This window comes from Gambusia affinis, linkage group LG10 (assembly GCF_019740435.1).
Source record: "Gambusia affinis linkage group LG10, SWU_Gaff_1.0, whole genome shotgun sequence".
NCBI classification, from domain to species: domain Eukaryota; kingdom Metazoa; phylum Chordata; class Actinopteri; order Cyprinodontiformes; family Poeciliidae; genus Gambusia; species Gambusia affinis.
This window is the reverse complement of record NC_057877.1, coordinates 18,868,132-18,881,999: the sequence shown is the minus strand read 5'-3', so window position 1 is coordinate 18,881,999 and position 13,868 is coordinate 18,868,132. Positions and strand designations below refer to the sequence as shown.

The 13,868-nt window shown below is 36.2% G+C and overlaps 1 protein-coding gene across 2 annotated transcripts in view; it reads left to right on the top strand.

The window, feature by feature from the left end:
* Positions 1-13,868, top strand: part of LOC122838887 (adhesion G-protein coupled receptor D2) — a 77,197-nt gene that overhangs the window by 29,764 nt on the left and 33,565 nt on the right. For both annotated transcript variants that reach the window (XM_044129917.1, XM_044129919.1), the window contains 2 exons: positions 7,232-7,273; positions 12,798-12,851. In XM_044129917.1, coding sequence (XP_043985852.1) covers positions 7,232-7,273; positions 12,798-12,851 — 96 coding nt within the window. The remainder of the gene's footprint in view (positions 1-7,231; positions 7,274-12,797; positions 12,852-13,868) is intronic.

Genomic DNA, 13,868 nt, shown 5'->3' with positions numbered 1-13,868 from the left:
ATGTGTAGCAGAATAAGAGCAGAAAGAAAACTTTTGCCTCAACTCTACCCTCAAACAGAAGTAGCTTTGGAGTAGATCTAAGAATAAGAATAAAAATGAACCTTACACCTCAGGATAACTATTGTAAAAGATTCAGAGCAGAAATGTTCATTTGTCTGTAGCATTTCATGTCAGTGATGAATGCAGCTGTTATTTATTCAGACATAAAAGTATCTCATTAGGATTAAAGTGCATTTTTCAACAAATACAAATACAATATTTCTTATAAAGCAAAACATAGGACCAGTCAAATTCCAACTTACTGTCATAATCTACTATTTACACAAGTTTACCTTGACCAAGGGAATTTGCTCACTTTTCATTAAAACTAACTTAAACTTCTGCGGGGTGTAATATTAATAACTGTAAACAACAATCCCTGCATGTATCCCCAAAGAGAAACCAAACCCCTCATCTTAACTTGAACATTTTTAAAAAGCTGCAGCTATTTTCAATCCCAGGAGGTTAGATGGCAGACAGAGGTTGAAAGCTGGAACTGATCAAACAGAGCAGCTTCAATTTCTTGTGTTTCCCCTTCCTGTTATCCTCTGATGGTTTGTAGTTGAACAAACTTTCAGAAAACTTTAAGACAGCTGAGTTTCTTTAAATCAAGGCTGCAAACCCACTTAATTTGCTTTTGCCCCATGATCACTGTAACATTGATCAACATATTTGATGTGTGGTGATAATTCTGATGATGGCACTCGACAAAATGGAAATGTTTGTTACTGGTTTCTCAATTGATGACTGTGTGATGTTTTTATGACTTTTTACTTTTGTGTTTTTATTATAAAGCACGTTGAACAGACTTGTTGCTGAAATGTGCCGTACTGATAGACTTGATTAATTGATAGTTTAAGCAGCTCTGAATAGACAGAGAAGAAAGTTGCTGACACCCTCTGTGTTTTCCTTGGGAATATTTTTTTTTCCAACAGGTCACTGACACTGAATATGGATAACTTTAGTTCTCTTCTTTTAGTACCAATTTCTACTCTTGTTTCTATGAGCACAACTTTAAAAACAATGCTTACATATATTTATTTCCATTGTTTGGAAAAATAATCAGTTTTTGATTTTCTGACAGACTAATCAAATATGGATTTAAACAAAAGATTGTGTGTAAGAGGAGCATAATATAATGCACTAAAAATATCTGCCAAACTCAATTCCTTCTGCTAACCTTAAATAACAGATATTTTAGGATCCTGAGAAAAATGTGCTGAGATTTGTTTTCCCTCTGTAAGCATCTTTCCATCTTACCTTCTGGTCATCTTATGCAAAGCCTAGGTATTTTCTATTGTAGGTATTGGCCTTTTTAACCCTGCAGAGTGCCAGGTTACTCGTATACCTGCATGTCTCTCTGCCTCCGTGTCTCCTGCCAGTTGTTCTGGCCAGCTGGAGCAGTTACGTCGGGTTGGATTTGAACCGAAGACCTGCAAACCATCAACTCCCTTTTTTCACAGCTTTGACAGACACTTTGATTTGACGTGCCATGAGCAGTTAAAGTGCGAGTTATGTATACATGTTAATTAAACTGTTTATGCATGGAGGGGTCAGAGACATTAGCAAGCCCCAGTGCAGAAGTGTGAATTTCTTCTCTTTTCCCTCAATCACAGCATTTTAACCTCTTCTGTCTCTCATTTTCTTAATGATTACCAGGTGGAAAGGCAGGTTTTTTTCCCCCCACCATTTTTGCCAAGTAGAGACGCAGATAGCTCTATTTGTGGAAAGTGTCTCTGTGTGTTTGAATTTGGGCTAGCATATTTGACGGCAGGTCTAAGTTACTCAAATGTCTCTCTTTTTTGGCTCTCTGTAGTTCTTTGAAAAAGATGTTGTTGTTTTGGTCCTGAATTTCCTTTGATGAAGCTGTTGGTCCAACACAAAGATGACATTGTAAAAGTTTCCTTTTCAATGTATAATGTCAGTTTGGACAAGTGTAACTTTGACACTGAGCCATGGGAGTGCCAGACGTTACTGTTATAAACAACATAAAGCACATGGTCTATAAATGTTGATACTATTGAACCGTTTTATTTATTAATAAGCCTTTCGTTTATAAAATGTTACAGAAAATTTACATTAAACATAACTGAAGAGTCATTCATCTTTGCTTTGTGACACAGCAGCGGTGGAAGAGCTTTTAAAGGGGAGTATTATGTGATTTCAAGGATTGTCTTACCACAATCAAGTAACTATATTACCTTCAAATCAAAAGCAAATCAAATTTTATTTGTATTGCACATTTTGGCAGCAAAGCAGTTAAAAGTGCTTTACATCATAAAAACACAAAAGTCAACATTATGGCACAAAAGCAACTCTAAGCAGGTGGGGTTTTAGTTTAGATTTAAAGGAACTGAGTGTTGTTTTTTTTACAATTTTCCAGGAGTTCAGTTTAACTTCAGTTGTTTTGGAAATGCTGCTTATATCAAAAACAACCTAAAAGAAATTTCACTTCACATCACAGCCATATTGTCATAACAGGCCAAATTCAAGAAATGAATTTGGCCTGTTATAATGAACTAATACATTTCAGGAGTCCAGTAAATGGTAGATGACATATATGTACAGTTCCTAAGAACTGTAAATGGCATCACTGGATGCATAGAGAAATATATTTGTGAGGATGTACTGAAGAGGGAGATATGCTACTTTATGTAGGTATCAACCAAAACCCAGCAAAATACATTGATGCTTTAGGTAGTAATATTTCACCAATGAGAAAAATTTCAGAATACATAACCATAATACTTTTGCATAGTATTCTTTTTTTTCTACAATATGATCATCTTAAAATTGTCCAGATCCCAATCCTAAATGGAATTTAAGCAGATGCCATTTCTTTGTGAAAGGGAACATGCAGTAACTTTTAATCCAATTTTACAAAGCTCCTTTCGCCGATGTCAACTCTAGTTTAATGAAACGTTTTGCCCGCTTCTCTTACAAAAAGGAGCAGTTAGGTGACAGAAGCAATATATTGTAGCAGAGAAGAAAAACCTGCCCCATCAGTCCCTTTCTTTTTGCCAAGACACTGCCCTCCCCCCTTAATCATAGTTTTCATATCTGTACATTGAAAATTTGTTTCCCAAGGCCAATGTCATAAACTTGCTATTTTCTGAGATTTTTACCTGCCAGTGCTGCTCCCCAAGTCCACTCCATTGGAGAGCTTGATAGAAACTGGAAATGGGGACCCTGAAAGGTGAAAGATTTGGGGGAATGTCTAGTTATCGTTCACTTTGAATATGTAATCATTTATAGTGCACTAAGGTGTTGACACTAAAACTGTGAAGTGTATCTTTAGGGGCTCCAGGTGTGAAATATAAAAGATGTAGTGATCTACTTATGTTTGGTTTCCAGATCAGGTTTTATGCACCAGCAACAGCAGTGAAGAAAAATACAAAATAAATACTGAATCTGTTCTGCTCAGGTAACACACCAGGGGTCCAACATATAAGTAAACATATTTGCTGATAATTTTTAAACTTTTCTTCTACAGAACAGTAATTGTCATCTGTGGGGCTGTGGGCCAGATCTGAACTTGTCGTAACCCAGCTCAGAAACTATTAATGATGATGTCCTTTCGAATCTAAAATGTGCTTTAAACAGACTCCTGAATTACATATTTTTCAGTATGGGTATGTATTATCAGTCATGCCTGCTTTTAATTTTGGAGTTTCTGCTGAAGTTGTTTTGTAACTGGCATAAAATGTAAGAGAGAAACAAATAGTGTCTGACTTACCTTCCAATTAATTTGGAGTTTTGTGCCGTGAAGAAACAAAGGCAAATTTGCACTTGGCAATTTGAATTACTTTGTTTCTAGAATTTTCTAATTCTTGCAACAATACCGCTTCTTTAACTTACTGTTAGATTTTAGCTTTTGAAAACAAAACACATCTTCAAAACCTACAAATTTGAAACAAAATTTATTTTTATTGACTGGTGGATAGGCCATCCACTGGTTTGTTCAGATAAACTCTAAATTATTCTGTTCTCACACTGTCTTATTGTAAACTTAAATTTTACACCCACTTGGTATTAAGTTCAAATAACCCATTGCATATTTGACTTTTTAACTCTGATGTCAGTGTAAGTACAGATATGCAATAAAACCTGTTCATTTGTTAATGTCCAGCTTGGGATATTCTTAGATGATGAGTTTAATTTAGCGATACCGCTTGCAAAGTTTAGGATTAAAAAGTAGCATGAAGCTTTTAGTGCAAAACTACCCGTAAGCTGGACTTAATGGCTCACGGTAAACATTTAATGGACTCCACTCGATTTTACGTAGAGTGAGCTGCAAGGACGGGGAAGGAAAACTTCCAAAAGGAGGTTGTTAACTTTATAAACAGTCTGTATTTTAACAGCATCAAGGTTAGAGCCACAGAATTCACTGCTTTGACTGATTTGACTTAGAATACGCTGCAGGAAACCAGTGGCTCAACTTTAATTTACATTTTCTGCTTCCCCGGACTAAACTCTGAGAATCAGAGTCCTGCTTACTTATTTAAACAAGTACTATTTTATGTTGTATTGCAGCAAAGTACATTTCTCTGGGGTGATTATGTTTTTGATACAACACGGTGTTATCTTTAACTTTTTAAACATACAATTGTTTGCTAATTAGAGGGGAGAAAATTAACATATGCTTTGCTGTTTGATGTACAGTGTAACAATACTTTGATAGTAATTGTGTTCACTCTTTGCATAAATTGGCCGGTATCTTGTGCCAAGTTCAAAAGAAACAGAGCTGAGTTTAGAAAAACATTCTGGAATTTAAATAATGTGCCCCAATTTTCTTGCATGTTTGTTGTTCAGTGCAGATATTAATGAATTAACATTTTAAACAATCCATCTTATTTTTAACTCAATTAGATGTTAAAAGATCATTTTAACTAATATGCGCGGCATGTTCTCACTTTGTGTGATGCACAACAAAAGATTGATTACAAATAAGAGCAATGATCAAAAACATGATAATCAAATTGCAACAAAGAGCTTAAAATTTCAACTCTAATGCAATACAATAGAACATGTGTTGCAAATTACCCCCACAGTGTTACTTTATGTGTTTGTTTGCATAGAAACTTACTCGCCTATTTGTATGCATGCGCTTGTTGTTGAGTAGATAATTATGATCCATACCATACATGCTAAATTTTCTTTTTTTGGCACTTATATTTTCAACAATGGACATCCTTGACTTTAAAATATCTCTGATTTTCTCTATTCCCAGAAAAACCCAAATACATTTTGGTTTCCTGAAGCCTTTATTTGTTGATCCAATTTAGAGAAACAGTATCCCAGTTACTGTTTTTTTGCTAAGGCCAACCAATTAATAAATGGACTTATTAAATAAGATCAATCTGAAACAGCATACACTGGCAAAAAAATAACTGGAAGGAACATTCACCTTAAACAATCGTACTCCCTACTTTCCATTATTATATATTTTTTTTTGTGGTGGTCTGTTGGGTTGGATGATTAGTTTTATTTTTTCCCTCTTTGCTGCCTCATTTGATGGCATAAAATGTAGCAATTTTGCACAAATGAGGCAGCAAGTGTGACATAAATGCATGTCACACTTTTACGTTTTGAAAACCATTTATCATTTTCCTTTCACTTCACAGTTATACACGGTATTTTGTGTGGGTCTATCAGAATCGACAGCAAATAAAATACAATACCATAAAATTTGTGGTTACAAAGTAAAAAAAAAAAATGTAAAAGTTCAGAGAGATTTAAAACTTTTTTTTATATATTCATTAACCAGCTGTCCTAACAGTTTACTAATCTCTCTATTGTGCTATTTCATTTCTTCATGAAACAAATTTTTCTTGCATGTCCAATTATTAAATAAAAATTCTAATTTAAGAGATCCCAGTATCAGATTGTCTATAGTATGTCGCATGTGTAAGACAAGTAGGACTGAGTAGATGTATGACTTGAGCTGATATTACGCTAAACAGGGCAGTTCAATTCTTGGGGCTGAACCCCAGCTCAGTTCTCATCGGTCAAGCAAGAGGTTGTCGCCAGCCATTGTCATCCAGCCGCTGAGAATGGTCCCCCAAATAATGTTGTCAATGTTGATGCGTCGAGATCTCCCTCTGGCAACAATTGGATGCTCTGAACTTGTTTTGATTGATGCTTTGACCACATTGTGCCCGGTGCCCGTGATGTGTCCTTACCCCCACTTTTAACGGCATAGCAACACAAACACATGGCAGTGAAAGGGGAGAGATGTACTCTAAAAAGTTATTTTATGCCTGTAGTAAGTTGGTCCATATTGACATTGTGTTTGTTGTGTCCAAGCATCTACTGAGTCCTTCAGCCTTGAAATTTCTAGGACTTTAACTGTCTTTTTATATTTTCTCGGCCCATGTTTAGTGGCACAGTTCAATCAGTGCTCCGAGCTTGTTGTTCTCACTGTTTTCATTGAGGCTAAAGGATTCCATTTTTCCCTGAAGGTGAATGCACAGCTTGTACATTCAATGAATGCCACAATGGATTTGAATAGAAAAAGAAAAAAAAAAAAAACTTTTTTCATTGCAACTAAAAGTGCAGGCTTTTTTGTCTCCAAGGGCATGACATTCTTGGACCCTGGGTACTAGCCATGAGTTTTATGAACATGAAATATCTTCTTTTGTCCGTTATTCTTTTCATTATGTTCCCCTTGCCTCTTCTCTGCTTTCCTCCTGGTCTTGTTGGCTCCTAGTTGCTCTCTTTGTGTGTAACTGTTTGTGCGTTTAGATTTTTAATAGGTTAGTTCTGTCTAATTCCCCAATTTTGTTTTTCATTTCATCAAATTTTGAAAGCATGTTTTTGATGCAAGTGATCAAGGCTAAGGCGCTGTTTTGTTTTCTTGTTATGCATTTACATTTAATAAAAACATAAAATGAAAACAAGTTCTTGAGATTGTTTTCCTGAGTGAGTGTTGGTAGAACTACACTACCTACATTTTAGTTGCTTTGTGTTGCCTACACTGGGTATGAAACAAGTGCAAGCAGAGCTTTACAAAGATGGTCCAGTTTACAGAAATTCTTCATCATCTTCACAGCATTTCACCTTCCCTGTACTCATCAATCAACTTTTTACTTTTCTTTAATGTATTTAACAAAAAAAGGATAAAAGAGAAAACAACAGTTACAACTTTGTCCTCTTCTTTCTCTCCTCTTTCTTTCTTTGTCTGTGTTTGCAGGGCCTGTTCATCTTTCTGATATATGGGGTGTACAACACAGAGGTAAGTCTGCATTGTGTCTCAAGGCTGTCGGAGTGAATGAGAGAAATGACAAGTTTCTGATGGGCTTCTTGCTTAAATGCTGTGTGGGTGGGGTGACAGAGTGTGTGCGTGTGTGAACGCGTTTTGTGCGAGTGAGGGGAGGGGACATCGTTTCCACACGAGCGTCCCACTGCCCTTCATGCTTGGACTAACTTATATGCATCCGAGTCCGACCATTTAACACTGACACGCTGCGCTTCTCAGCCACTCATTCCTCACCCACATTGGCTAATATTTCACTGCCTCTTTAAGTTTTTAAACTCGCGGTCCTCCATTTAGCATCCTGACAAAGCTCCTGGCCAGGGCTTTGCATGGCCCAGTGCAGCTACCATTGCAAGATGGGGAAAAAATATTAAAAAAACAACAACAATGCAACAAGCAGTTTCCAATAAATAATTGAAAACCATAACAATACTGGGAAGTCATTACTATTTAAAGTGATTCTAGCAGTAGTGCTTAAACTTTTTATAGCAAAGACCACCTTTGTAAACAATACCAAAAATGTGCCATCTGCTGGCAATTATTAAAGCGCAAGACCTGCTGTTTAATTATGCATCCACTTTAACGCTCAGATATTCAAATTATAACCGAGCTAAGTTAACATGGGATCTGATGTCATTACGAGATTCATGTAGTAATTTAAAAAGCTAAATAGGCAGCCAAGTATACTTGTATTTTGTGTTTTGTTTCCCCCCTAAGTTAATAGTGGGTAGTCTTGAAATACTCTCCATGACATTTTTGTCTCTTTGTAAAGGAAAGATCAGTGTCTCTGGGGTCTAAAATGTGACCTAGGGGCCCATGTGCTGCTCTCATAAGGTTTTTCTACTGGCCCATGACCGTAATTAAAGAATGGATAAAAATTGTCTCATCAACACATGTGATTCATGGGGATAGCCACAAAAGGTTTTAGAGTGAAATTTTGACCAACTTTCAACAAAGATGCCACCAACTTTTTGTTCAACCCAAAAAGTATGGTTGAACACATGATATTTCTCTCTCATTAACAGTGTTTTTCTCTCCCCTTCATTTTATTACAACTATAGAACTGCAAACATCTGGTAACCCACGAGACCCACCTTCCTAAAATACAGCACATTCTTATAATTCATTCATTTTGAATGTATAAAAACATTTATTAAACCCTAGTGTTCATATTTTAGTTACACAACCACTGGATCTGGTGGGCCCACTGTATTTCATTTCTGAAATTCAACACAACCAAAGATGTTTTACATTAAAACACAAAAAAGTGTCAATTACATCAATATAAACAGCAAATATGATTTATTGTCACCTTTTAATTTTGAAATAAAACATTTTAAGAAAAAAGTACAGCTCATTCATATTTGCTCTATCACTAAAGCATGTACATTAAAAAGGACAAAATTTATACTCCATATGTAGGCAAACATTTATGTTTTTTTAGATTTACCTGTAAATTGCTATAATATCTTTTATTTAAATAATTTTTTTTGACCAGTTGCAGAGAAGATTTATATGCACAAACATCCTTGTACTGTACAGTCCAAGGACTGATAGCCTGGGTTTTGCATTTATGCTAAACCCAGACATTTTTCATAATCTTAACCATTCCAAGTACATTCGTAACCCAAGCCTTTACTAAAGCTTTATTCACACCATAAGTCAAACCTGAAGTAAAGCTTGGTAGCATTTAAAAAAGTGAAGATCAGAAAAATCTCCTCTCTTTTCACAAATGACCTCCATTTTTTGGTAAAAATTGTTATAATGGGAATATATACCAATACCCCAACCCTCCACACACAAACTATAGGCCTAGATGGAAGCACAACCGGAAGATACAAAATTTGATCAACTCTGGGTTTGGTGGACCCGAACAGAGTGTAATGTAAATGTACTGAGGGCGGTATGTGATGGGTGGTCATCAATTTTCTTTTCCTGAATTATATTTTTCACAGAAAGTGACTCGAAGCCAATTACTCTGTTTGAAAAAAAAGATCTCCTCTATATGTTTTACTATGATAAAAAGAGAAAATGGTTTCTACAGACTTGAATAGAAAGGGTTCAAACACTTGTACACAGGATTTCAAATTATGTAATTTATCATCAAAGTATAGATTAATTTTTTGAAGCATAAAGGAGCTAACACATGTAAAGAAGCAGAGTGCATTTAAATTTCCATGCAATACAATGAAAGTATGTCTAACAAGCACTCTTGTCTGTGGCCTAAACGAAGCCCAGTTGACGAGTCTTCAGTTCTGATGAATCCAAAGGTCATTTGTGTTTTTGTTCTTTTAGATGAGGCATTTACAAGGTAAATGGGTAAAATTACATGACCTCCCACTTTTCTGTTTTTATCTAACTTCATCAGTACCTCCGTCCATCTGAACATCCAAGATTACATTGGTCTCACACATTTCAATTTTCTGCCTTTAGTTTGTATTTTCTCTTTCTTGCTTGTATTCATGTCTTCCTCAGAGCATGAAAAGGTGTCCCTGAGTCATAGCTAATCTATTGACAATAGATTGGCTATGATGCTGGGAAGGTTGACCCTTTACAATGTAAAATAAATTAACACACATTCCTGCTTGAGTAGCCTTTTTAATATGCAGAAATAATTTGCAGCCTCTGAAGTTGTCTTTGACCCTGAGGTTTTCATGGTACTTGAACAGCTTATGTTCCAATTTAAAAAGAGGAACCTCCTTTTCTGTTAAGAAGATTCACAGAAACATATTTGAACTACATGTTACTTCTTCCAAACCTCCATTACCTTTAGAAGAAACATATTTTGTTTGAACTCACCCTGTTTGTCTCATGTTTTGGATGTTAGTCAGATTTTTGCAATCTAACATCCTTCTTGTTCATAAAATTCTGTAGAAGATATTCAGGAACAATTTCTATCGGTATTCAAAATATTTCTTGTGTGTGCTCCCTACTTGAGTAGCGGTTATAGGTTGGGAATGGCAACATACCTCCAGATGGCAGTGCTCTGTATAGAAAACTGAATCTTTCATGTTAGATCTGTGTCTCCTTGTCAACAAAGTTCCAGTGAATGGATAAGACTTCATTCCAAGCTTGTCTCCAACTATCTGTGATAAAATGAAAATAAAAAAAACGACTATAGATGTGCTGATAAGTATCCAGAAAAGATTGAGATCACTCAATTTTTAACTTTACTTTTAAATATTTTCCTTTTAAAACTAATTAATGAGGAAATATGACTTTGATATGCAAAAGTTGGTGGTGAATTAACTTGTACCTTAAAGTCAGATTGTGGATTAACAAGCCTGGTTTTTCAGCTAAACTGTGGTATGAAGCATAAACTGCATCTGCTGCTATTATACTCAGAATGCAATGCTTAATTGCTAATTACCTGACGATAGCTTCCCATTATTCATTGCAATTAGCTTTTCCTTGGTGGTCACCTTGTAATCCCTCGCTTTGATGACCCTTTATTTCCATCAACTCCAAGGATTTCAGCAGGTGTTGTTGGGTGCACTGCTTTTATATGGAAATTGCATTGCAACCATTTACATGCTTTGCATCAGTTCTAAACCTTGAGTCTACTCAAACCCCCTTAAACACATTACAATAATCTAAAACAATGCCCTTCCCCTCATTGTCAAATGATTAATTAAGTTGTGTCACGTAATTATCTCAGCATGTTGGCTGGTTTTGATATCAGTGAAATCCCGAAGTCGTAATTTCCCATTTAAATAATGTTATACAGTGTTGTTTTACTCGCATGTATACTGTGTTGAAGGCCTTGTTATGATGTTGTCAGAAATAATAACACTGTTCACTTCTGATTCTGCCCTTCCTTCTATTTATAGAAGGTTCAGCAGTGGTTTGTATGCAAAACGTCCATTGTATACTCAAGCTGTCTCTGGAACATGTGCGTGATTGGTGCGGTGTCATAACTTATAATGCTTAATGAAGCCATAAGCCATAATGCATATTCACTAATGTTGTGGGCTGGGCTGGGACAGGCTGTAGAGATGAGTGCCCAGCCACTACAAATTTCCAGTTTGTACTGATGATGTGCATAAAAATGGCACAGGCACCCACACAGGCATGCAGAGCTCATAATTACCTGAAAGGTTTTTATGGAAGTCTTTTGTTCAGGTAGTAGCTACACTAAATCTGGTTGGGATATGCAATCTGCTGCAATGCATTTGCCATAACTTTCAGCATAGGGTATAGAGATGTCAAATACTCTGTGTTATAGAAAACTCTTGCTAACAATTGTAAGAAAGACAGCAACAATAAAACAAAAATTATTCCAAGTTCCTAAAGTGAGACAAAGACAAACTCAGATGGGCAACAACACATGATATAAAATACCAAAGTTCTTTCTCAGAAACTAATTCAACCTGTTAAAAACTCAGAACCAAACCTGACTTAAAAGTTTAAGAAGTATTTAGCAGCAAAATCACAGTTACTCTCTATTTTTTTGACCTCATAAGTCATTAAAATAATTGCTGAAGAAGTTATTCCTTTTTTGTTTTGTAGATGTTGAATAGATTTTTATTACTTGTTTCAGTCATTGTACTTAAAGTTTAGGTCTTTGTTTGGGAATATTTCATCTTTTTCTAAATGTAGTCGCAAATGAATTTCAAGCCACAACTATGCCAGTTGTGGAATTATATTGTTTTGATTGTTTAATTTTTTAATTAAATTATTTTTTTTCCTGTTTTGACCATGTTGATGACCAGCAACTTTTTTGTGTTTGTTCTTTGGATCATGTCTGATGTCTTTGTTTATTTTTTGCTTAACATGCTCCTAAATGCATCACAGAAAGAAACTGACAAAATTTCATTCTTCACATCACTGATAATCACTCAATTAGTTGCAATTGTTAAGTAGAACCATACTTCTGTTTATCTTTTCAATTCCTGTGGAAATAGTTTTGGTAAAATGAACCTTTTCCACGTGGTCTAAATTTTCACTAAAAGTTTTTCCAATAAAATTATGGTGTAGTTTATTATTTGAGGATTGCTAATTTTCTCTGTATACTTGTGTATTTGTGTATATGTGCTGTATATTTTTTAACATGAGTGACACTCTTTTGTGATGTTATATGTGTGTTAAATAAAGGTGTGCAAGTACACAGTTTCATCTCGAGTGTAAAAATGCAATCTGTTCTGCTAGGGCGGTCCCTTCTCCTCCAATAGCTCCATTTGTTGGCCCCTCCGCTCCATGTTGACAGATGATAGCTTGAAGTCGTCTCCTTAGTGTGCCAGCTCTATGTGTCACTTTCAAGTCCCATTAGCACTGGGACACACTGGAACACTCACACATGCACATCTACACCGTGCCAGCTACTCCATGTCTGCAGATTAATTCTAAAAATATGCTATGATTCTTTTACTCTGTAGTATTCTTCCCCCACTTATGTACTTGACTATGCACACAGGGAAATTCAATTTAGGTTTTATTTATTAAGACATGGTTAACTGGGTTTAAATAAATAGTTACTAATTTTTTAAAATTCTTTTTCTTCCAGGTATGGAGTACTGTCAACAGGATCAAGGAGAGAAGAAAAGCACTTAATTTGTCTGTAAGTCATTCTAAGTTTTCAGTTGAAGGAGTGTTCTTGCAGGTCCATGTGCTTTTATGAATTCTGTTGACTGTGTGTGTAACTAACTGTACTTTACTTCTCGTGGGAGAAAAAAAAGCGACTCATTCAGTGCCAATGAAAGCCAGCTTCAAAGCATCTTCTAATAACCTTTTACTGGTCGACAGTCTATGTTAGATGCCCTTATACATCAAACATAGACCCTCCATAATAGCCCCCACACTCCTTCAGCCCTTCCTCCCTCTCCCAATTGCATCACCTTCATCCCAGCAATGTCAGGTTCTGCAGTGGGTTACAAGTTTCTAATCCTGGACAAGCCGTCCCCAGACATTAAAGTGTCAGAGCAGTATTTATACCCGCTTGGACTCTGCTGTTTAGCTGAAACTGTGGGATATTGCTAGTGTGTGTTTGTGTGTCTGTAAGCCTGTGCAAGAAGAAATATTGTTGCCAACACAGCACCTTTTAAAAGTCTGACACATGCAAAGACACAACTCCTGCACTTAAAGGTGCAATTATGAACCTTAGCCCTTTACAAACACCCACTCATCACTCTAACCTCTTCTGCCAATGCTGCGTTGTGTGTATCCTCCATCTCATGTGCGCACACACAGACACAATGCTTCTGGTCATGGTGTTGTGTCACACTTAATCTCCAGAAATACTTTGTCCTGCTCCTCCCTCTGCACTCTGACCCACACACATGTGCTTTAACCCTTCTCTTGAAGCCATTTATGAGCAGGAGAATGAAAACTGAGCATGCTGTTACACCTTCCCTTTGACTCTTCTTTGCCAAAAAATGGACAAAGTAAAGATGGGAGGCAATAAACAAATAGATAAGCTAAAATGTGCATGTGTATATGTCAGTGTGGAGGGGGTTTGCCACCTGGTGCAGTCTGATATATGTGCTTCTCCTGTTATCAGTGAGGGACCCCCATCTAGAGTCATTTTTACTGCGTCCTCTCCCCTCCCATGGTGACAATTTTCCAATCTTGCCAGGTT